This window comes from Anarhichas minor, unplaced genomic scaffold (assembly GCF_050575085.1).
Source record: "Anarhichas minor isolate MPS153535 unplaced genomic scaffold, ASM5057508v1 ptg000017l, whole genome shotgun sequence".
In the NCBI taxonomy this organism is placed as follows: Eukaryota; Metazoa; Chordata; class Actinopteri; order Perciformes; family Anarhichadidae; genus Anarhichas; species Anarhichas minor.
Window position 1 is genome coordinate 16,148,844 of NW_027466463.1, and position 21,930 is coordinate 16,170,773.

Sequence of the window (21,930 nt, forward strand, 5' to 3'; positions counted from 1 at the left end):
TGTCTAATAGGATAAAATGATGACAGATCTTACTGGTTCTAGCAGCTGCGCCACAGCTGGACAATGACACTGCCATTCATATATATTACATTACATTAGGCAGTTAAAACTGTCAGCAAATGCTATATATTGCGTTTACTTTGCACAGTAAGCCGTTCTCTAAATTAGATGATCCCTAAGTAATCTTATCTTCCATGATTTGACCGTAGCCTGCGTAACATTTGATCCTGTTTTTGTTTCAGGTACCAGGACATGAGAAGACAAATTGGCTTTGAAATCAGGGACATGTGGTACAATCTAGGTAACTTTACCAATATTCTGTCAATATTGTTCAGTTTCATTTGTAAATGTGTTATTTTTCTGTATGAATTCACTGATAAAGATGTTTATGATTACTTGCAAAGTACTTTCGCCATCTTGCGATTCAACTCAACAGAGAACAGCAGCTAAATATAGACGAGCGTTTTAATTAGCTTCATGTTGTGTGATTAGAGAGACTCGGCAGTCAACTCTCAACGGAATAAAATGGTGGTGTTAGATTCGGGCACCTGTGCCTCCCTTACAGTCTGCTCATTGTAACCTACACCATCTGATCCCTTAATTAAAGCGTTACACCAGATTAGATTGACTCATTCACTGTTTTTTTAAATGAGCCTCTTGCTATTGTTTACCTGAGGTGTTGACGTTATTTACCGCAGGATTGTCATGGACAATTTTGATGGGAGACTTGATGGACATGGGGAGCCAGATTTTTTTTATTCGTTTGGAACCTCTAATTTCAAAACCATAGCACACTAAGGATTACTGTCATGTTAGGATCAACAGGTTGTGTTTTGAGTTGTGTATACTACACTGTGCATCTATATGTAAATGTCTTTTTTCCCTCTCTTAGGGCCCCACAAGATAAAATTTATTCCAGAGATGGTCGGTCCTATCCTGGAGATGACGCTAGTTCCTGAGATCGAGTTGCGAAAGGCCACCATCCCCATCTTCTTTGACATGATGCAGTGCGAGTTCCACTTCACATGCAGCTTCCAGCGGGTGCGTCCTCTGAAACATGACAAAACAACAGGAGTGTAATAAAATCACTTTATGAAAAGTTGTGGGAATCTGAGGAGTAAACTCTAAAACCGAAAAAAAAAAAAAAAGGTTCAATAGCCATAAGCTGCTGTTCTGCAAATCTCATTTTGTTTTGCTCCGATTATCAACAGCTATGGTAAGTGGAACTTAACGTTATGTTCCCGTTACAGTGCAAAATTAAGCCTTTCTGCTTGAGGAAATCCGTTTGGCTACAGCTGTTCAGCCATAAGATGTCTCAGGCAGTTTTCAGCTTTGTGATGTTTATGTGGGCGCCCAAAGTATGTGATGCTTATTGTACTTGTATCAAACTGAAAAACAGCACAATGGCTTCATGTCTCTGCTGGCCCTTGCAGTGTAGGCCTGTGTAAGACCGTGGTGGTTTAACCAGAGCGCTGCTAATTAAGTCAGAGTGTCACTCAGGATCTGGCACATTGGAGGTGAATGCCACTTTTCATTCTTTACCTTTACTGAAATCAATTTCACATTGGCCTCACCTTTTCTTAGGATGTAAGCCAGTAATATTTCCTTCCCTGGGTCTCCCTCCTTGTCTGCGTTTGTTGTAAATCCGGGGCTTAACACAGAGCAGCATTTATATCTTTTCTTACTTGGCTGCACTTTCCTCTTCTCTTCTGTATTTGTGGCCAACACACGAGCAAATAAAGAAGTCAGTGAAAATTGGTTTGTTTCAGCACAATAAAACCAATTTTCTTTTTTTTAATACAGCTGCTACATACAAATATCAGAGAAATGGGGTCCATGCGTCACCGTCAGAGGCTACAGCAACAAACAGAGCAAAAGCAAAGGGGATGTGTCTCATGATGCAGCAGAGTTCTGTCTTCTAACCAAATTTATACACATAATTATAAGTTAAGAGAATAATGATCAGAAGATACCGGCTCACGACCAGCTGGACGATTAAAGTGGGAGCGCAGATCCCCTCAGCCGAGCCTCGATGCAGGGAGAGAGAGTGAGACAGGGAGATGGCGTTAATGAATTGAAAAATTAGCTACACTGATTATTTACGCCTGCTCTGTCTAATTGCAGTTTGAGAACGAGATCATCACCAAGCTGGATCACGAGGTGGAGGGGGGCCGCGGAGACGAGCAGTACAAAGTTCTCTTTCAGAAAATGTAAGTGCTGATTAATGGGCAGGATTACGCCCGAGCCTCTCACAAGTTAGGTAATGCTAATTGCAACATGGCACTCCTCAAAATAATCACAGTGTGCTGATGATCACACGGCTATCACAGCTTGCCACTGTGATATTTGCTTCACAGTCGGATGCTAACTCTGCTTTAATGTGCAAAGAAAAAAAAAAAAAATTGTTTCCCTGAAAGCTGCAAAAAGTCTGACAGTTTTAATCTGTCGAACATCTTATTCATGCCTCACATTTCTTTTCCTCCCTGCCCCTGGCTTCTCTTCTTCCACAACCACGGCAGTTTACTGGAGCACTGCAGGAAGCACACGTACTTGGCCAAGACGGGCGAGAACTTCGTCACTCTGGTGGTTCGTCTGCTGGAGAGGTTGCTGGACTACAGGACCATCATGCACGACGAGAACAAAGAAAACCGCATGAGCTGCACTGTCAACGTGCTCGTAAGATGGTTTCTTTTTCTCAGTTCCTGAATACACACATTCTCAGTAATGATGTGACATGTGTGTATATATCACTATAACAATAGTTATCAACAAGATCGATGTTATCAACACCTAGGCATTGTTCATAGGTTACTATTGTCAATAACGTGACCATAATGACGTGCGACTAGCCACACAAAAGAAACAATAACGACCACATGTCACAGTTAAGATGTTATCGGAGAGCAGCTCACCTGAAACGCCTCTCCTCTGTGAAGTGACATTTCATCTTGGAGCACTGAAATGTCAATTTTGGGTCTCACGTGACTGCTGGCATTGAAAAGACTACAGGCCTATGGGCCCAGCCTGCATTTGGCTGAGTCATGTTCTCTCAGCTGTGCCAGGTCGCGTAAAAAATGTAAGTTTCCGTTTTCAGCCCGTAGAGCGGTGGGACACCGATGTCAGCCAACTCACTTGTCTTTCGTGAATACTTTGTGTCTTCCTGCTGAAAGCGAGGCCATTGTTATTTATCCATATTTTACTAAATTGAGTTGTCACATTGCCAAATTATTCTTTTAAAAAGATTAAAAAATTATCTATGGTCGAGGTATTTCAAGAGTTTTGCAATGTAAGCATGATACACTAAACCATTGTTGTAACTAGAAGTCCATGAACCCTTTTAAGCTCCATTTGAATGGTCTCTTTTCTTCCCGTAGAACTTTTACAAGGAGATAGACAGAGAAGAGATGTACATCAGGTAAGTCATATCCAGCCTTGTGCCTGTTAAGCATGTTCAAATTTCTAGGCATTTAATCCTTTTGAAGCAGTTTTTCAAACACCACTGTAGTACTTCACATACAGTACATTATGAGGCTCAGGGCTGTGACGTTCAGTTAAGTTACATTTTTACTTGCCAAAGACTTATTTCTGTACATTATGGCCCTTTTCTCCCCAGAGATCCAGAATAAAATATTAGTTTTTGTTAAAATGCATGGCCATCTCCACAACCTCACCTGTTGTAGTTTTCCATCTTTCTGTCGAGCTTTATTTGAGGTAAATCAGGCTGTCAAGCGGAGTTAACTTCCTATCGTTTGAGTGTGTGAGGCCCGCTCAGACATGACCCATAAATCATTGCTTTTTTCCCTGCCAGGTACCTGTACAAGCTGTGTGACCTCCACAAAGAGTGCGACAACTACACCGAGGCTGCCTACACTCTGCTGCTACACGCCAAACTGCTCAAGGTACACAGGCACAATATCAACAGCAAATGATTGCAGAAGCACGCTCTCGTAAAAAAAAGAAAATTCAAACAAAACCCAAGCACACTGCTAAGCTATCAGGCGTTTAACCTCAGGCATTAAACAGGTGTGTATTTGTGAATTTGAATGTGTACAGGATTTAGAGAGATAAGGCCACATCCCTTTAATCCCACCATGGCATGAGATGGCTACTAAGAGGGCAGACTTGCCGAGCAGCGTCTTTTTCACCTTGCGTCGTCGATGCAAATCACGGCTAGTATCTGATCTTTCCTGTAGAAAAAGCTACGACATAGTTTAAAGCAGAGGATAACACAGCAGCCGCCTGAGGTGCTTGAAGATAACGGTGTGCTTTTACTGTCCTCTTTGTCATCTGAAAACAGAATCCTCAACTATAAATCACGTTTAAGGTGGAAACTGGGGCAGGTTTCCACCACACGTCTTAGTGCAATGATATCTTAAATTAGATGCATACATATTTACAAGCTATCACCAAGCATTTCTTTTTAAGATCACACCTTTTTGTCTATGTAGGCCTGCTTTAGGCCTCTGAAAGGTTTTATCTTTGCCAAAAATATATCACATCCGCACACAGTCTTTTCCCAGTTGGGGTTTGGTATACCCTGAATTTTGAGTTGTTCCTCTCTGCCTTTTATCCAAAATGGTTGCACATCTCATCTGTATTTGCATAAATAGCTGGCTGCATCAGCCTTTGTACGGGTCCCGACAGGGGAGAGCAGGCTGTGACTGAATCGCATTTTCCTCGCTGAGCAGTCACAGTAGCATGCAGGAGTTGTTTTTGTTATTATCATTTTAATTCTGCTCATCTCTCAGCAGCTGTGGCATTCCTGATCATACCTTTCAGAGGAGGGGCTCGCTATTATATTGTTGGAAATTGGTTAATTTTGTTCCAACGAAGTCTGGATAAATCCTTTCTTCTCCAATAAGCTGTCCTGTGTCATCTTTGTCCTCCCTTTGTGTTAACGAGCTCAAATGAGAATGGATGAATAATTGTGCATCCACCAGCGGTTGTATAGTAAAACTGGCTCCTGTAGTATTAATTAGACCTCCAGTAGAGTCCCTGCAGCAGTATCGTATAATAATGGTTGATGAATTTATGGCCCTTTGTGTTTTGTCAGAGATGCATCAGCAGTTTAGTTCAGTCGATGCAGGGTCACCAGCCATCCATGAATAAACTCAGATCCTTCCTTCCCTGTAAATGCCGCAGTTCAGCTGTAAAAGAATCAATAACCTGATCCAAAGCCTCCCAGCATCCCCGTTCATGCCACAGCAACAATGTGCAGAGCAATTACTTTTTCACCCATCTCCAGCACCGGCTATGCAAATTCCTTGGCTTTGCTATTCAAATTTGGCCCTGCTTACAAAACTTTGGTCCGGTTTTCACAGAGATCTTAACTCCTCAGGTTACTCACGACACCAATTAAAACTGGCTGGTAATGAATCGGTCCTGGCAGCACACACAGGATTATGGTTCCTCGACACGAAGGCCAATCAGATTGTCCATCTCCCTGTTAGCCAAGCTTGTTCTAGCTTGTCAGAAAGCTCATTATTCTCCATGCTGATGCATGATGGAGTACACGGTCAGCACAAAAGGATACCCCGCAATCTTGTTTTTTCCTAGCATCACTCTTCCTTGTCCACCATTCTTTACAAAAATCAAGCAAAATTTGTAATGAATAAGATTACACTGCGGCATGACTCAATTGTATCTGATGTTTATTGTAAACAAAAGCATAAGTGATGCTCTTCTCTGCTGGCTTCCAGTAGGCTTACCTACAGGTGGACTATTTGGGGTTGTAATAAATACTATTACAGCGATTATTAGCCACAGAGAGCAATGTGTTGCACTTATGCTCTCTCTGAGCCGCCGACACACGTTTCATTGCCCATGTCTCAAGTTTCCCTTTTGCCCCGTCAAGAGTGCAATCTCACCCATTTGCATTGGCTATAACTCAGTGATTGATTTATTGTTCTCCTTTTGCTCTGAATTGTATTGCCCAGTGTTAACCCCGGCGCTAACTTGTCCTCTGTAGTGGTCAGACGAGCAATGCGCAGCCCACCTGACCCAGAGAGATGGCCACCAGGCCAGCACGCAAGGACAACTTAAGGACCAGCTCTACCAGCAGATTATCAATTACTTTGACAAGGGCAAGGTGAGACACACACACACACACACACACACGTGCAGAAGAGTGGTCATAATCATGATAAATCGTGGACTCTGAGTATGCTATTTTTAGATGCTGTCATCTCTGTTAAATACCTCTTCTGGCATAAGAAGGCAGGTTTTGAAAAAGAGTCGCTGAATGGAGGTTTCGTATTCCTTTTCTACAGAACGGGGATTGCAAATAATCCTCTTCTTTTAGCTGATGCTCTTGTGGACGAAGGCGCATATCAGACCACACAAGCATTAATGTGGCTCTTTTGTGTTGTCCCCTACTCTACCTTTCATGAAACCTTTTTTTTTTTCCTTTTTTTTTGTTTTTCCTACTCTTCCCGCCCGCTTTCTCATTTTCCGTCATTCCACATCAGTGAGGTACTTGAGTACCATCTCTGCGATACCACTGTATTGTGACTAAAGAGAGCAGGCCGTTCATATGTACCTCAGATTGAGAATGTGTCCTGCTTGTGTACTGTGCTATACTTCTGCATTCTTCATATTTGGCTCCAGAGGAGAGAAAACGTTTTTTTGTTTTCAGCCTGTAAGCTAAGCCTGAAATGGGTCTGCAGGACTGCAGCCAGAGCTTCTCAGAGATGATGTCAAGAGGCTGTCCGTGTGGCATCAGTGCTGGCGGTGCAGCCGCCACTCAGGGTTCACTAGCCAACTGTCACTCAGCAGGATACTGCCAGGGAGACAACATATTGAAAAAAAGCGTTGGCTAAACACACACACAAACACACCAGAGTGATCAGGAAGTGTTACAGTGGCTGTAGGAATACATCAACGGGAGTCATCCAGAAAGCAGTCCCAGATGGTGACGCCACCACTCTCACTGATGGCAGGCTGATCTGAGCAGCAGTCTGGACTCGGTCCGCCTCCAGCCTGGCCCAGATCAGTTCAGCCTCATCTAGTCGGGAAGCCAGTTAGAAGCCCTTCAACATGTTTGAGTGGCGCCCATCTATCTGTGACACCACTCCACTGCATTGGATGAGTCTCAATGGGAAATGCATCACTGTGGGAATTTTGCTTCCCCGAAGAGGATGGCATTTGAGTTTTAGATCAAAGAAAGTGAACAATATTGACATAATTCATGAAATCAAATAATTCACATTTATTTATTTTCAAAAAAATTTTTTTGAATACCATTGCCTGGAAGAGATAATTAGTTTTATTCAGCTTGAATCTTGATAATGAATTAATTTACTAACTGTCTCTCTCTCTGTGTGTGTGTGTGTGTGTGTGTGTGTGTGTGTGTGTGTGTGTGTGTGTGTGTGTGTGTGTGTGTGTGTGTGTGTGTGTGTGTGTGTGTGTGTGTGTGTGTGTGTGTGTGTGTCCAATAGATGTGGGAGGAGGCAATCATTTTGGGAAAGGAGCTGGCTGAACAGTACGAGAATGAAATGTTTGACTTTGAGCAGCTCAGTGCATCCTTGGTAAGAAATATTATTTTTTGTTTAACTTTAAAACAATTAATAGTCCCTATACATTTCAGTATAGGGACTATTCACACTCAAAAGTGATACATTTGGAGCACATTGAGCTGTGCTTTTAAGAGGGAGAAAGAGGACTGTGATGTGCTTTTATTTAACCAGGAAAGCCTCATTGAGACTAACATCTCTTTTCCAGGAGTGTTCGTGTCCTGATAGGCAGCAACAACATAAAAGAGAGATGACACACAATTCATCACCAATTTGTAAAATTTGTAACACTTGACGTCCTGTCAATAAATCATTTTAGTTATGTTACTCGCTTATAGCATTATGATCAGTGTTACGATGCATTTTAATCAGTGTTGTAATGCATGATAATGTGAAGAGATCTTGTTTGCTTCAAGGTTTTTTGTGTTCTAGCGTAATGACATTTTTTCACGACCACTTAAAGTCGTATCATCCTTAAACAGTCAGAAACCAGCAATTATGAAGTATCATGATACTCAACCTCATGAAATGTGTTATAGTTATTGTTATAAAGCATTATGAATATTTATGGGTACCTACAACTATAATTATAGAGCAGATGATTACGCATATAAGTATGTTTATAATGCATTCTAGACATGGGCGTCATAGAAAGTGTACCATGAGAATCGCCGATAAGGATCAAAGAGAAGTGAAAGCCTCAGTGTTTTCATGACAGTAAAATCTTTCCATTGTATCTCCCAACAGCGGAAGCAAGCCCAGTTCTATGAGAACATAGTGAAGGTCATCCGGCCCAAATCGGACTACTTTGCCGTCGGCTATTGCGGCATGGGCTTCCCCTCCTTCCTACGCGTGAGTACTCGCAAAACACACGTCCCCCGCAGCTCTCAGCACCCGGCACATGGCTCGTAGCACGCCGTGAGGGAGCCACTTGTCAGAACAGATGATCAATAGGTTTACCAGGGCTTGCTTAGTTCTCAGCCTCAGCCGTCAATACGTTTGTGTTTCACACGTCTCGCTCCCACAGGTCTTTGGTGGTTTTGGCGGGGACTCGCTTGTTAAACATCCCACCTAGTCTGCTTTTCACTTACGGTTCACTTACTCACTCGCAGAAAACAAACTGAATCGTAAGCAGCTGTTGCATGTGTGGACTATAGAGAGGATCCAGAATAATGTGCTGGACGGATGAGGAAAAGCGGGGTCTATTGGGAAAAAGGCTGAGAGCTGTGAATTAAGAATTAAGAATCTGTTTCTCTCTCCTAGTCTCGTCCTCTCTCGTTCATAGTCTCTGTCTCCTACCTCTTTTAGCCTGTCTTCTTCATACGTATCTAATATCTACCTGTTTCTAGCATGTGCTATATGAGTCACTCTGTTTCTTGGTCAGTTGGTCAATCCTAAAAACTCCCCCATCATCCACCAGTGCAGGACATAGCTATTAAGACTGTTGAGGTCAGACCACAAGAAACACCCCTGCCTTCGTTTGCCCGATCAAAAGGCTGATCACGCTGCAAACGCTGCCTTTAATTCCGTCACCTGAACAGCCTTTTCTCCGCACCGTGAGCGTGGCCTGCATCACAAGTTCCCCCATCACGGCCTGCACAACAAAAGCCTTGCGCGCGCTACAAGGTGAAAGGAAGTGAAATGGTCACATTGTAAATTGCTTTAGGGGGGGCGCTGCTGCCGCATCATGGGCTGTAAGCCCAAATCATTCAGACCTGCGCCAGTTGGAGCTTTACTTTGAAACTTCTTGGAAGTGGTGAGTCTGTTCAGTGGAAGCCATCCTGATCTCTCAAATGACCACCATTAGTTGGCCATTAATCATTATGAATATGAACACTGGAACTGAATATTTAGAACCCCTTCTAAGTATACTTGGCCGCTAAACCTGAACTGATGTGTATTTCCTCTTTAAACGTCCTGGCTGGCCTTGCGCCAATGTGATCACAACTTATCACAAATTTAGTATGCGTTCAACAGGTGTTTGATAACTCCTCACCGGCTCTTTCCGGTGTCTAAGGTGCTACTGTGTGCATATCGGACCTCTTTGCTCTCTGTTGGTGAAGGGTGTCCTGCTCTGTCCACAGATCCGTTTTTTATTTGAACAGCAAATTAAATTGATGTAGGCATTTCTCTGTGTGTCGCTGAGTCGCAGTGTGTTTCATGTGCTTTTTTTCCCCCACATCTTGTCTATAAGAAATAAATGGCAGTGGTGAGGGTTTGTTCGCTTTTAATATATCCCGTTACAGCTGTGTTCAGGCTGTCGTCTTGCCACCGAATGTGTTGTTTTACACAAAAGCGACGCACAAAGTGGCACAAAAAGTCCTCACAGAATACGATATCGGTAAAGTCGAGTCTCGAGAACGACCCTGATCATATGCCCTTTTCATTCTATTACGAACAACAGCCATTTCACAACGGTCGTTCGTGTGCTCTCCGATCTCCTAACCCCTTTCATCTGGCAGGGCAGAAACTCCATTACAGACGGGGCAAGCTGCACTGCTCTAATCTAACTGGCTATTTAGACAGCCGTCAAAGGACAGCTTTGAGCTCTCTTTTCGCTCTGCTTTTTTATTTATTTTGGAGGCAGTTGGATCTTACCTGAAACAACCAGGGCCGGGTTGTCTTTGCCAAAAGGAGTCTGCGATTAATTTACCTGCGCATTGTTTTCTTCTTTTTAAATTGTAGCATTCTTTATGCTACAGTGGAATCAAGGTAGTGCACAAGCTGGTCTCAGATACCCAAGCTGGTTAATATTACACATCACATGTTCTCCCGACACAGAGCGAATCAGTGCTCTTGCATTATGGCTCTTACGTTGTCCTGCTGTAAGGGCTCTATGTGTGCATGCCCTTCTCGATATGTTTCATAATGATGTTGAAATATTTCTGCGTGAGTACTTAGGCTTAAAGGGTTCAAGTGAGGGTTACTTATTAAGATGAATATAGTGTGGAGGGTTCTCGTTTCACCCCCCCATATTGGTGTTTGTGTTGCAGCGTCGCGGTGTCCTTAGGGAAAAGTCAATTATGTGAGAGAATCAATACTCTGATAAAGGCATTTTGTATTCACCCCTCTTAAGAATTGATTATATGCAAGGGTGCTTGATTCAGCGGCTTATGATTTATTAGTTGTTAACGCGTTTAGACACAAGGGTATTTGCTAATTATAAAATGATCATGTCATTTGTTTAGATCTGCAGCCATTGATCCCACTTATCTACTTTCTTCTCATGCAGTTCTGTATTAAAACCCAGTGTTTGTTTTGTTTCCGTTGACCGGTACAATTAATTTAAAGTTTATATTCTTCTGCTACTTACAAAACAAACATTGTAAAGACATGCACTTATCTTATTTATCGTAAGTCGTCATTTCAACCTTGAAAGTACGATACCTTTAAAACAACGACTGAAAAGCTTCTCTTGTATTTGTGTTATAAAAACCCTCAGTTTCCGTCAGCTTTCAGACACATTAAAGGTGTTCTCAGTATTTCAAAGACTCGACAATTAATCCTCTCATTTTACATCCAGTCTGCGTGTTTCCCCACCTCTCCCTTCTCTTCCTATCAATCCTAAACTTTACTTGTTCCCTGAATTTAGTTTCCTGTGAGCGCTCTGCTTAAAAAGCAGTTGAGGGTGTTTGAACGTTGGTTTGAAATATGTATCCTAACGCACCACATTCAGAGCAACTCGGCGATGAGCTGTCATATTCTATCATTCAAAATGTTCCTCAGACAGACCCCAGAGCACACTCAGGGAGATGAAGAAGCATTCCTGGCTCATACCTTTTCAGCAGCACTCAGTGTGTTCTTTTCAAATGACTTGTATTCATTTTGGAAGAACACAAGATGATCTCTTTAATCAGCCTTTGTGTCTGTTAAAAAGAAAGTGTCCACCCATTTTAAGGTGTTTTTTCTGGGAATGATCTGGTTGTTTTCTGTGTGGTCGTTCTCCACATACGTCACAAATGGTCCAGACCTGCTTCAAGTATATCCAAGGAGCTTAAATGCTAAGCGTACGTGTTTCATTTCCATTTTGAACTTGATAACATCGCAGCTGTATGAACTAATACTGCTTTGTCACTTGACTTTATGAAATTGCCTTTCTACCCACCAGCCAAGAAATAAAAGACCATTTGAGCTTGAATTATTATCTCAATGACAGTGATTTTCTTTGCCAGAACTAGCCGGTGTAGGTTTGAGGGTAATGAAAATGAGAGTCGTGACATTGAGGTTACTGTATGCACGATGCGAATCCTGCTGTCCTGCTTATGAATAAGCATACAATATACAGTGATGCGAAAAGGTTGGATGTCCTCCAACGGGTTTGAGTGATTAAGAGAAAATATTGAAAGCAAATCCCGCCGTTGTTCGCCATTAGAAAGTTGCAGTCGGGCAGATTTGTCGGATTCTCCCGCAGCTAGAAGGAATGACTTTGGAAATCGGCGTGCTTTTGTCAACTTATTTGTCAAAGCAAACTTGAAGAAACGGCTGCAGGCAATATAGTTCACGGCTGCAATTCCTTTTAATTCATTTGGGAATTGAGATGCGTGCCGTGCATGAGCACAGGGCTCGCTGTGCGTGAGTGATACGCAGTTATGGTTTATGAAAGGAGAAAGGAGTTTAAAGAAAGAAGGAAATGGTTTAAGATCCCTACGAGATCAAGCTGTTAAAATCTCAAGAGGGCCCATCTCTCAAGTGCAAAGATCTTACCACACTGATATGAAATTCAACCATTACGGTGGTTTGAAGGCAACCTCCTCAGTAGCTGTAGTTAGCAGCAGCTGCTTGTGAAAGAGCCCCCAGCTAAATTGTAGTAGCCATTTGTCTGTCAGTATGCTGAAACAGAAGTCGTCCCCCGTCCCAAAGCCAGCCCACTCTGAACTCAGCTGGGATTGACTAATCACTGAATCAATGCCAAGAACTTCCTGTCACCCTCATTTCCAAGTATTTAATATGATAATGTTTTTGAACCCATCCACAGCATCGGGCCAAGCAGATTTACAAATTAAAGCCCCTCTCATCCATGTGACTTTCTTTAAATATTACAATTTTTTCTCATTGTTTTTTAAGCCACATGCATAGATATTCAGGGATCTGATTTACGACTGCACCAACAATGTACAAAGCAAGAAACCATTTTATTCCCGGCAATATACAGAAAGATATTCCTGGAAAGAGAGGAGGGTTATAACTGAAGAGGAAATCTCTATCTGTGTTCGCATTAATCTTAGTAGTATGCGCATGTCATTTGTAGAATGAGTTTGTGGAATGGACTGAAGGAAGAAATCAAACAAAGATGTCCTCTTTTTCACATCTTTTAATTCGGTAGTTTGTCAGTGTTGCTGATCAAGTATGGATGGATTTGTATCTTAGACGAGATAAGCGTTCCTCCGACTCTATTTCTGACCTCAAATGTTGAAGCATGTTGCTTATTGAAAGTCTGTTTTCTATTATTTATTGGTTATTTTTGTTTAGGTTTTTTCAGTGTACATATTATTTATATGTATTAAGAACTGTTCGGAATAAAGTATATTAAATTAAAGTAAAAAAAAAAAAAAATGGCGCTTTGCCTACATGTACATGTCCGAAGTCTCACTGTATTCTATGTTGTGTTTCAGAACAAAATGTTCATCTACCGCGGGAAGGAGTACGAGCGCAGAGAGGATTTCGAAGCCCGTCTTCTCACACAGTTTCCCAACGCAGAGAAGATGAAGACGACCACGCCGCCCAGCGAGGACACAAAGTCTTCTTCTGGACAATGTATCCTCAGCACGAGTCATTCGTTCAATTTCAACTGTCGATGTTTTGTTTTGCTTTTTATTTCACTTTCATGAAGAGAAATATTTTTTATAATCAATTAAACTGCCTTTCCCTGTTATTTATTACATCAGACAAAATGCTTCACGTGTATAAATCAAAGCCTCATTAACTTATTTTGTATAAGTTGCCACAAGGAACTTTGAACTGATTATAAAACTGTCTTCATTTAAAATGCATGGCTCTATAGGACCTACATAAGCCAACTTTGTAATTTGGCACCAGAATTTTGTGAAATGATAAGATTGTAATTCATAATTTGATTCGATTGCATGTTGAAATTATTTCCTTGATGTTTCTGCTGAAGACATCCAGTGTTTCACGGTTAAACCCATCCTCGACCTGCCTGCCAAGTTCCAAAACAAACCCGTCTCTGAACAAATAGTGAGGTAAGCAGGACACCACCCCCCCCCCCCCCCCCCCCCCCCCCCCTCTCCGCTCACATTCACTTCTTTACATTTTCAGAGTGCGTTATTGAAAGTCACGCAGCATGCATTCGATTTTTTAGTGATGTGTGTTGAGGGCCGCTGTGGATGAAAGCCAATAAATCTGGAGGTAAATGTGTGTCTGTGTGGAACAAACAGCGGTTGACCTTCTTGTCGTTCTCCTGGTTATTAACTTGCGCCAGCCATCTGCTGTTAGTCGCCGCGCCAAGTACAACATTGTTTCTCTGACATCATTAATACCTTTGTGTCGCGCACCGGGGCCACAGGCAAACAGTTGGGCCCCATACCCCTCCCCACTTGTTTGCCCAATCTGTACGCCAGCCATGCACTGCATCAGTCAGCTGTGCAAATTCACTTCGATATGCCACCCAACGCATCAATGGACGTAATTAAAAGAAGAAATTTACTCTGAAAACCTTTAGGCAAAAATACCTGCGCTCTGATCTTATCGCAAGCCTGCACCGTTGATCACATCCCCCCCCCCCCCCCCCCCCCCCCCCTCCCCTGCAGCAGCCTGTTGGCTTGTTTGCGAACTGTGTCTGATTGGAATATGTAACTCTGTTAATAGCCCAGATCAGACAACCACGTTTAGAGAGGACGGCTCCACACCAGCTGTCTGTCCGTCTCTCCTTCTCTGCCGACTCTCCAGCTCTCACTGTGCTTTCCCTTGTTGTCTCTCTCCGTCCCCATCTCTCTGTTTTCTCTCATTTATTCTCTCATTCAGTGGAAAAGATCAGCGGCGCATAGCAATGAGACTGTTTGAGCCAAAGGGTCACAGCAGCAGGCAGAGCACCCCCTTCTGACCTTACTTTGTCCCGACCATGCTACTGCATCATCTCCAGCCCGCCAGCTTAATAACGTGTAAAAGGCTTCATTGGGGGAACGCAGCTGATTTAAAGCTGCTTTATAAATCGGTTTATTAGATCAGAATCTCAGAGGCTCCTTTTTTGATGTTAATGCTTCGCTTCCTCCGCTAATCTGGGACTGGCTCTCATCATGTTTATCATTAGATAGCGTGTTGCCCTTTGTGACCAAGAATAAATGGCTCAAGTACCTGTAGGACCTGAGCCCAGTCTCTCTGTGGTGATTGCATGTCACAAAAGCTTTGTGTGGTCCGTTCATTAGCAACACATGAACAGTCCTTAGCAGAAACAGTTTAAAACATTGCAGCATCCCATCGGCACACACTTATTGCTGCCACTACAAACATTAAAGGGCAGCGGTTTTTGGAGGGGCACTGATTCCTTTTATATTTTATTCATAATTGTTTGCTGGTAAAGGCAAAGCATCCTCTTTGAAACATGATATTGTTTAAGGGATGCAATATGCTTTATGGGGATCATTTCCCAGGAGAGCGTGAATGTGGACGTCTGTAGAGAAATATGGAAAAAGAGCGAGTGCGTGGGGGACCATGTACTGTATGCGCCCAGACAGCTGCTCCCACAGCCACTAAGCAGCACCATCATTTTCCTAGTGTGAAATGTCTATTAACCTGATTTGGCAAAGTTCATCCCCACTAGTCGTGTGCCTCTGTCACGTATGCTGCAGCTTCTCTACGTGTCCGACATGTCAGACCAACCTCCGGTGCTGCGAGTGACGTGTGTGACCCAAAAATGAATTTATTAACATGGATATGAGGCCGTGTCGTAGACAGCTAGTCAAAACCAGCATGCTAAATGCCACGGCTTCTGGCAGAGCTACCTGTCCTGTGTTTGACCTGCAGCAAAGCAATCAACCTTTGAATCAGGCCGTAGATTGCCCATAACAGTTTTAATTCACTCAGGCGCTGATTTTCTCCCTCCCCAGCTTCTACACCGTAAATGAAGTCCATAAATTCCAGTATTCCAGGCCAGTGAGGAAGGGGGAGAAGGACCCCGACAACGAGTTTGCGGTAATTGTTTTTTTTTTTGCTATGACTTGAATTCTCTATTTCTATTTTTTATATAATGGGATTTATGAAGTATTTGTTAACATTAAATGATCATCAGCATACTTTTCATGCTCTTTTAAATTTAAAAAGTGTTTGTGCCAGTTTGAATGTCTAAAAATAAGATTGAAGGCTACTTAGTATTGAACTATAATATAGAACATTTTAGCTACTTTTGTTTGCCAAAGTTGACAAAATAGTAAATTTGAATAATTTATGGTTTGAGTGATAATAGTCCTGTGTAGTTATATCCCATATTTCAGTTTCGAAAAAAATAAACATATAAGATTTATTTTGTTTTGTCTCAAATATTTCTTGTTTGTCTCTCACTCACTCCCGGATAAACCACAGACACTAGCGGTTATATACACAACATATTCGGCTAGAAACAAGTGCCTTAGCTCCACTAACGGGGCAAAAGATTGCGCATCTGTAAGATAATGTACTTAGTAGGATAAGTAGGCAGACTAATGATCTCTAAGCCTGATCAAATAGTTTGTCAGTCTTCTCTGATGTTAAGATGCAGCAAACGCAGTAAAACTGAAATGGGTTTTTCATTTTTGTCTTTCTTTGACTGCTGTTTATTACAGGATGCTGATCGATTATTGTTTGAGATTTGTGTTTGAGGTTATAACACATCTTTTTTTTATCGTTTCAAGCGGAGTAAATCAATAGCAAAGCAGAACTCTCATTAAACACAGACAACTGGCTGCCAACAAGAAGATCTAGGATAAATAAAATTGTTGATGGTGATCCAAATCTGTTTGCCCCGTGCAACTATTACTGTCGATTCCTCATTTTTGGTACATTTTATGAATTATGTTTTGTGCACACTGATCATCCAGGTGGCAGATGACAATGGTAATGAGAAAATGATCCCCTTCACACTGTTCTGTGTGTTTACTGTGGCATCACATCATCTCAGGCAGGATGATGTATTTAACTCCTCTCAGACTCACTCTGACTGACAGTGAGGTGATGGATCTTTATAAGATTTACAGACATTTGAGCTCCATGTGCACACCTCCACCCGACCGCCTCCCCCTACAATGGCTTTTGATTGAACAACCATGACATCGTCTTACTCTCATTCATGCAACAGTCTAAAAGCTTGTTTCAATGTAGTTTGGCACACAAAAAAACCCGCCTTGTCATATCAGTTGATTTCCGCGCTGTGTTCTGATTGTGTGTCTTTTGTCATTCTGTCAACAGAACATGTGGATTGAGAGGACCACGTACACGACGGCGTACAAGCTTCCTGGCATCCTGCGCTGGTTTGAAGTCAAGTCAGTCTCCACAGTGAGTATGAAGGGCATGTGTGCCAGGCAGGCCCCCTAATCAGACAAGGATCCACAGCCTTGCTCAGAGGCAATCGATATGATTTGTCCCCTTAATCTGTATAGGCAGCCGCGTGGACGCAGGCATGCCATTCCCCGGACTAACGACGGGGCACGTTCTCTCTCTGCCAGAGGGCCCACTTTGATTCACCAAGCGCTCCTTAAAGGCCGTCTCCACTGACAATAGCTTCACAGCACAAAATGCAACTAGAGGACAGTTCTGGAAACTCACTCGCTGTTGATCTTCCTGTAATAGAAATGCCTAGATTGCTGTATTGAAAACCTGTTGATGAGAGGATGGTCCAACAGCTCAAGTATTCACTGTAATACTTGGAATGTACACAATTCCCCTCCATCCGGCTGAAACTGCATAAAAGTTTCATTATTTTTAGCTCTGTTGTTTTGACTAATTAAAATGCTGGTCTGGCGTCCCCATCTTGGGCTGGGGGTGTTGTCTGGTGGACGAGAGAGTGCGGAGAAATGAGTGCAGCAAATAGAAGTTGGAGCATAAGAGCCGGTTACAGGATCACTTAGAGCCAAAAACACACCGCCTCATCCTTTTAATGTGTCATTAGTTTGTTCCAAAACAAATGTGCTACTTAGAGTAATTAGCCCGGCTAAGTATTATGCATTCAATTACTCTTTATGTGTGGCTTTAACTCATCGCTGTCATATCTGTGCTGGTGAAAGCACTTCTCAGAGGTTATCCTTGGCCAAGGCGTTACATTACCTGCCGTCACATGACACCCACACACCAGGCAGCTTGGACATTTAGCTCACCACACAACGGTCCTGCTGGTCGTTACATCCTAAGCACAACCATTTCTTCACAAAAATTCAATCCCTGCCTAACTCCTGTAGTGAGGTGCTCCATTGGCACATTAATTCAAAGGCCTCCTCCTTCAGGCTGCGTTGGAACATACTGTCAGGAGCAGCTTGCCCTCCAGATGAGCCGGGGAGAGGCCAGCTCCCCGAGGTTACACTCTCTATTTAAAGCTTAACGACTAGGCTGAGATTCACCAAGCTAAAGCCTTCCATCTGACAATGCTTTTTATCAAGCTGGCCGGTGACATAGCTGCACAGATTGGAGATTTGTCTCCCTGGCACGTCTTTATTCTTTTGGGCTGGGGGTCTAATTCTAACATTTATACAACAGCCCACTCATGTTTCTCCCTATATTCTTACTAGCGAGGAGGCAATTTTTTTTTTTTTGTTCATCTAAAGTAATTAGATTGCCTCCATGTGGATTTACACGTATCGAGTTGGAATCTTTTATTTTTTCAGCGTTTCCAAGCATTTTATCCATCGTTTCTCAGAATAGCCAATCATGTTTTGTTGACATGGGAACTGAAGTTCCCCTACACCAAAGTGCTATCCATCTTCATTTGACAGTTGCAGGTTCATGTATGTGCGCAGTGGGAAATGATTCATTGCTCCTCCATCCTTCATGATGTATGCACGTAGTTAAGGGTTTCTCAGCCAATCCTCGAATAACCTCAGGCTAGCTCCCTAGCCGGTGAACACAAAATGTTTCCACTTGATTGTTGGGATTACAGAGACACTCGTGACGTATGTGTGTGTATATAAACTGAATATTTGACGACACCTTCCTTCTACTTTGCTGCACAGGAAGAGATCAGTCCACTGGAGAACGCCATGGAAACGATGCAGCTGACCAATGAGAAGATCAGCAGCATGGTGCAGCGGCATCTCAACGATCCCAACCTTCCCATCAACCCCCTCTCCATGCTGCTGAATGGGATTGTGGACCCAGCTGTTATGGGAGGTTTTACCAACTATGAGAAGGTAGTCGACGTGAAAACAGTCCTGCATGTATTCCTATATTGTCTCAACCTGAGCACATTCAGGTGACAGTTTGACATTTTGGGAAATACGCTTTTTTGTTTGAGTAATATGAGAAGATTAATGAAACTCTTGTGTCTGTCCACTGAAGCTAGAGCCAGGAAACGTTAGCTTAGCATACAGACTGGACAAAGGGGAGAGCAGCTAGCTTGTTTCTACTCTACGGTAACAAAATGTGCCTACCAGCACCTCTAAAGCTCATTACACACCTTGCACAACTTCCTGGAGTCTTGTTGTCACAGTGAGGTCGCCAGGCAATCAGCAGAGACTTCAACACATAAACCCCGTGACACACAACGTCGTCTTTGCACTTCAAGAGACAGAATGTGTTAATTAGTGAGCTTTAGAGGTCCTGATGCGCAGATGTTGTCATCCTTGGAAAGTGCCAATCTAGCTGTTTTCCCCCTGTTTCCATTCTTTATGCTAAGCTAACCGCCTGCTGCTCCAGCTTCATATCCAGCATACAGACATGCGAGTGATATTAATTTCCTCATCTGACTCTCAAAGAGAAAGTGAATAAGCGGAATAAGGTCTTCTGACATTTTATATTCCTGAACATTTTGGTGAATTTCTAATATGTCAAGCTATATTCAGAGCTAATTCAAATGAACCGACTTCTTCCCCCAGGTCTGATATCACGCTGTGAAATAAAATCATAATCTCATGCATATTTCAACTCCTAGAAGCTCTCATTCCACCAGCATTTAACATTTTTATCATCACACTTGTGACTGCTGACATATTTTTTTGTCATCATGAATCAGTTTTTGTTCTGGGCCTTTTTTTCCTCATGAAAAAGTCAATCTTCATCACATTTCTAGTGTTCCCACTGGTTTGTGAGCTGCACACTCCATTCACCATAACACGATGGCGACTCATGTGGAAAGGAAAACTGTTTTTTGATGATAAAAAAAAGTGATAGCCTGTTGGTTCCCAGCTAATATCACAACCTGGAATAGATTCATATTGGTCTTGTGAAACAGTGCAGTGTGAGTCAGAGGAGGAACGACGTGAATTCTTTGCCCTCAGGGCGCTCCTTCATCGCAGTGAAATAGTGCAGGTGATGGAGGAGAGACGGATGTCTCGACTACATTTTTCTCATTTTAACAGCGCCTCCCAATGCTGTCCCCTTTGACTTGTCAGTATTTTTCTCCCCGGTTTCTCATTTTATTTATATTACAAACTTTTCCACATTTCAGATCGCTCCTTCAGTCTTCACTCCTCCTTTTTCTCCCTTCATATAAACAGACTTACTCCAGTAACTCCTCTCCCTCTTCCCCAGGCCTTCTTCAATGATAAGTACATCCAGGAACACCCAGAGGACCTGGAGAAGATAGAGAAACTAAAGGACTTCATCGCCTGGCAGGTGAGCTTAAACTGCATATTGCTGATCTGTGTCTATGTTGAGTGCATGTGATCATGGTAAAGCCTCAGTCTGTCTCGCCCAAGATGTCAGGCTTCAAGGAAAAGTTTCACGGTCTGCTCATCACGAATGACGATCTTGTTTACTTTAAAAGATGACATTTACTCATTACATGGTATTTCTTTTTCCATGGCACATGTTAAAAGCAGAGGACGGCATAGCCTACAGGCAAAGAACATGATTAGATGGTACGAAGTAGCATGTGATGCATGAAGTAGTGAATTCATGCCACTTTGCTTTTACGCTTTCTTAATTTGCCTGGATTTGCTTTGGGCTATTCACTTGGCTATTCAGGTGCTGAAAACATATTGGCCTTATACAGTATGTAACTTACTAAGTTATTAAAAGTGCATAATTCAAAATAACTATCTGCTATGAAAGAGGAGAATGAAGTCACTCTCTTTCTGTGTGTGTTGTAATGCGAGCTTCTCTGTGCTTTATTTACGTAGCCGGTCTAGCGTAGCGTGCACGTTAGTGTATGTGTGTCCCAGTGTGGAGTTGTTTACTTGTGGATTCAGCACCAGCAATTTGGGAGCCATCCAGCACCCCAACAAGGGCCCCGTTGACACCGAGCAGTGGAGGGCTTGAATGCCGAAGGATACTTTTGTTCTGTTCTGCATAATACGACATTTCTACCTGCAATGTTGTCCCCTTACTAAAGCACTGCTGCCACAGCAGAACTCTGAAAGGTTACAGCTGAAAATATTATATATCGTTTGAAGAGCCAGCGAGTGCACTGCCAAGAGTGTCCTACGACAGTAACTGAAGTGGGTTGGGGGAAAAGTGTGTTAAAGAGTTCATTTGGAGATGATAGCGAGGCAGAGAGTGCTGAAGCAAACATTCTGAAGTTAGGGGGGGGAAGCTCCACAGCGTGAAGAGACAGAGGGGAGATCAGCATTGGCGTGTTTTTTGCGAGCTCTGCACCCTCACTGAGCCTGCAGGAAGTGCACACGCAGCAGACAAGAACTGCACATACACACTTGATGTTGTGGCACGTGCTGTTTAACAGCTTACTATGAAACTCCACAGATCTGTAGCTCATTTGTGGCTCATCTTTGATTAATAAGCTCCTGCTTTCTAGTGGAATACCAAAGACTTCCTCCCTTCGGGATTTTATAAGGCTGTTTTGCTTTTTTTATTACTCACTCTGGACTTTTTAGCTCTGAACTAAAGGGTCACTTTAATAATCGGGAAGTCGAGGTTTCCTGCCTTATGGGTTCACCCAGGAAATGAGCACAGACAGAAGAAGTTTCTCTGCCTGCTTCCTATAGCTAGTTGCAAGGAAAAAGGAACTTAATTGAATTTGCAATAGTTGTTCTCCTCTCCGTTGTTGTAAAATAGGTCAACTTTGTGCTCTGCCTCTCTGGCGGAACTCCTCCAAATCTCGATGAAGGCACGATGATTCACACAGGAATATATCGACTTCTTATTTGATGCCATGTGTGATGCTTAGAGGCTGTCGTTTTTTTATGATTACTATTTCCATATTAGTTGTGCGCTTAGTTATTCCATATACATTTTTTGAAGACATTCAGATTGTGTAAACATGCGGAAATGTAGGATATCGCTGACTGAATTAGAAGGTGACAAAGCAGGTGGTGGTAGCCTAAAA

General features: G+C 42.7%; 1 protein-coding gene across 1 annotated transcript in view; it reads left to right on the top strand.

Moving 5' to 3' along the window:
- Positions 1-21,930, top strand: part of dock1 (dedicator of cytokinesis 1) — a 149,884-nt gene that overhangs the window by 118,084 nt on the left and 9,870 nt on the right. Inside the window, exons 32-46 of the mRNA XM_076093943.1 lie at positions 243-301; positions 893-1,041; positions 2,125-2,210; positions 2,520-2,676; positions 3,375-3,415; positions 3,809-3,899; positions 5,969-6,088; positions 7,437-7,526; positions 8,259-8,363; positions 13,124-13,265; positions 13,630-13,711; positions 15,575-15,659; positions 16,908-16,994; positions 18,662-18,838; positions 20,178-20,261. Of these exons, the coding sequence (XP_075950058.1) occupies positions 243-301; positions 893-1,041; positions 2,125-2,210; positions 2,520-2,676; positions 3,375-3,415; positions 3,809-3,899; positions 5,969-6,088; positions 7,437-7,526; positions 8,259-8,363; positions 13,124-13,265; positions 13,630-13,711; positions 15,575-15,659; positions 16,908-16,994; positions 18,662-18,838; positions 20,178-20,261 (1,555 nt within the window). The remainder of the gene's footprint in view (positions 1-242; positions 302-892; positions 1,042-2,124; positions 2,211-2,519; positions 2,677-3,374; positions 3,416-3,808; positions 3,900-5,968; positions 6,089-7,436; positions 7,527-8,258; positions 8,364-13,123; positions 13,266-13,629; positions 13,712-15,574; positions 15,660-16,907; positions 16,995-18,661; positions 18,839-20,177; positions 20,262-21,930) is intronic.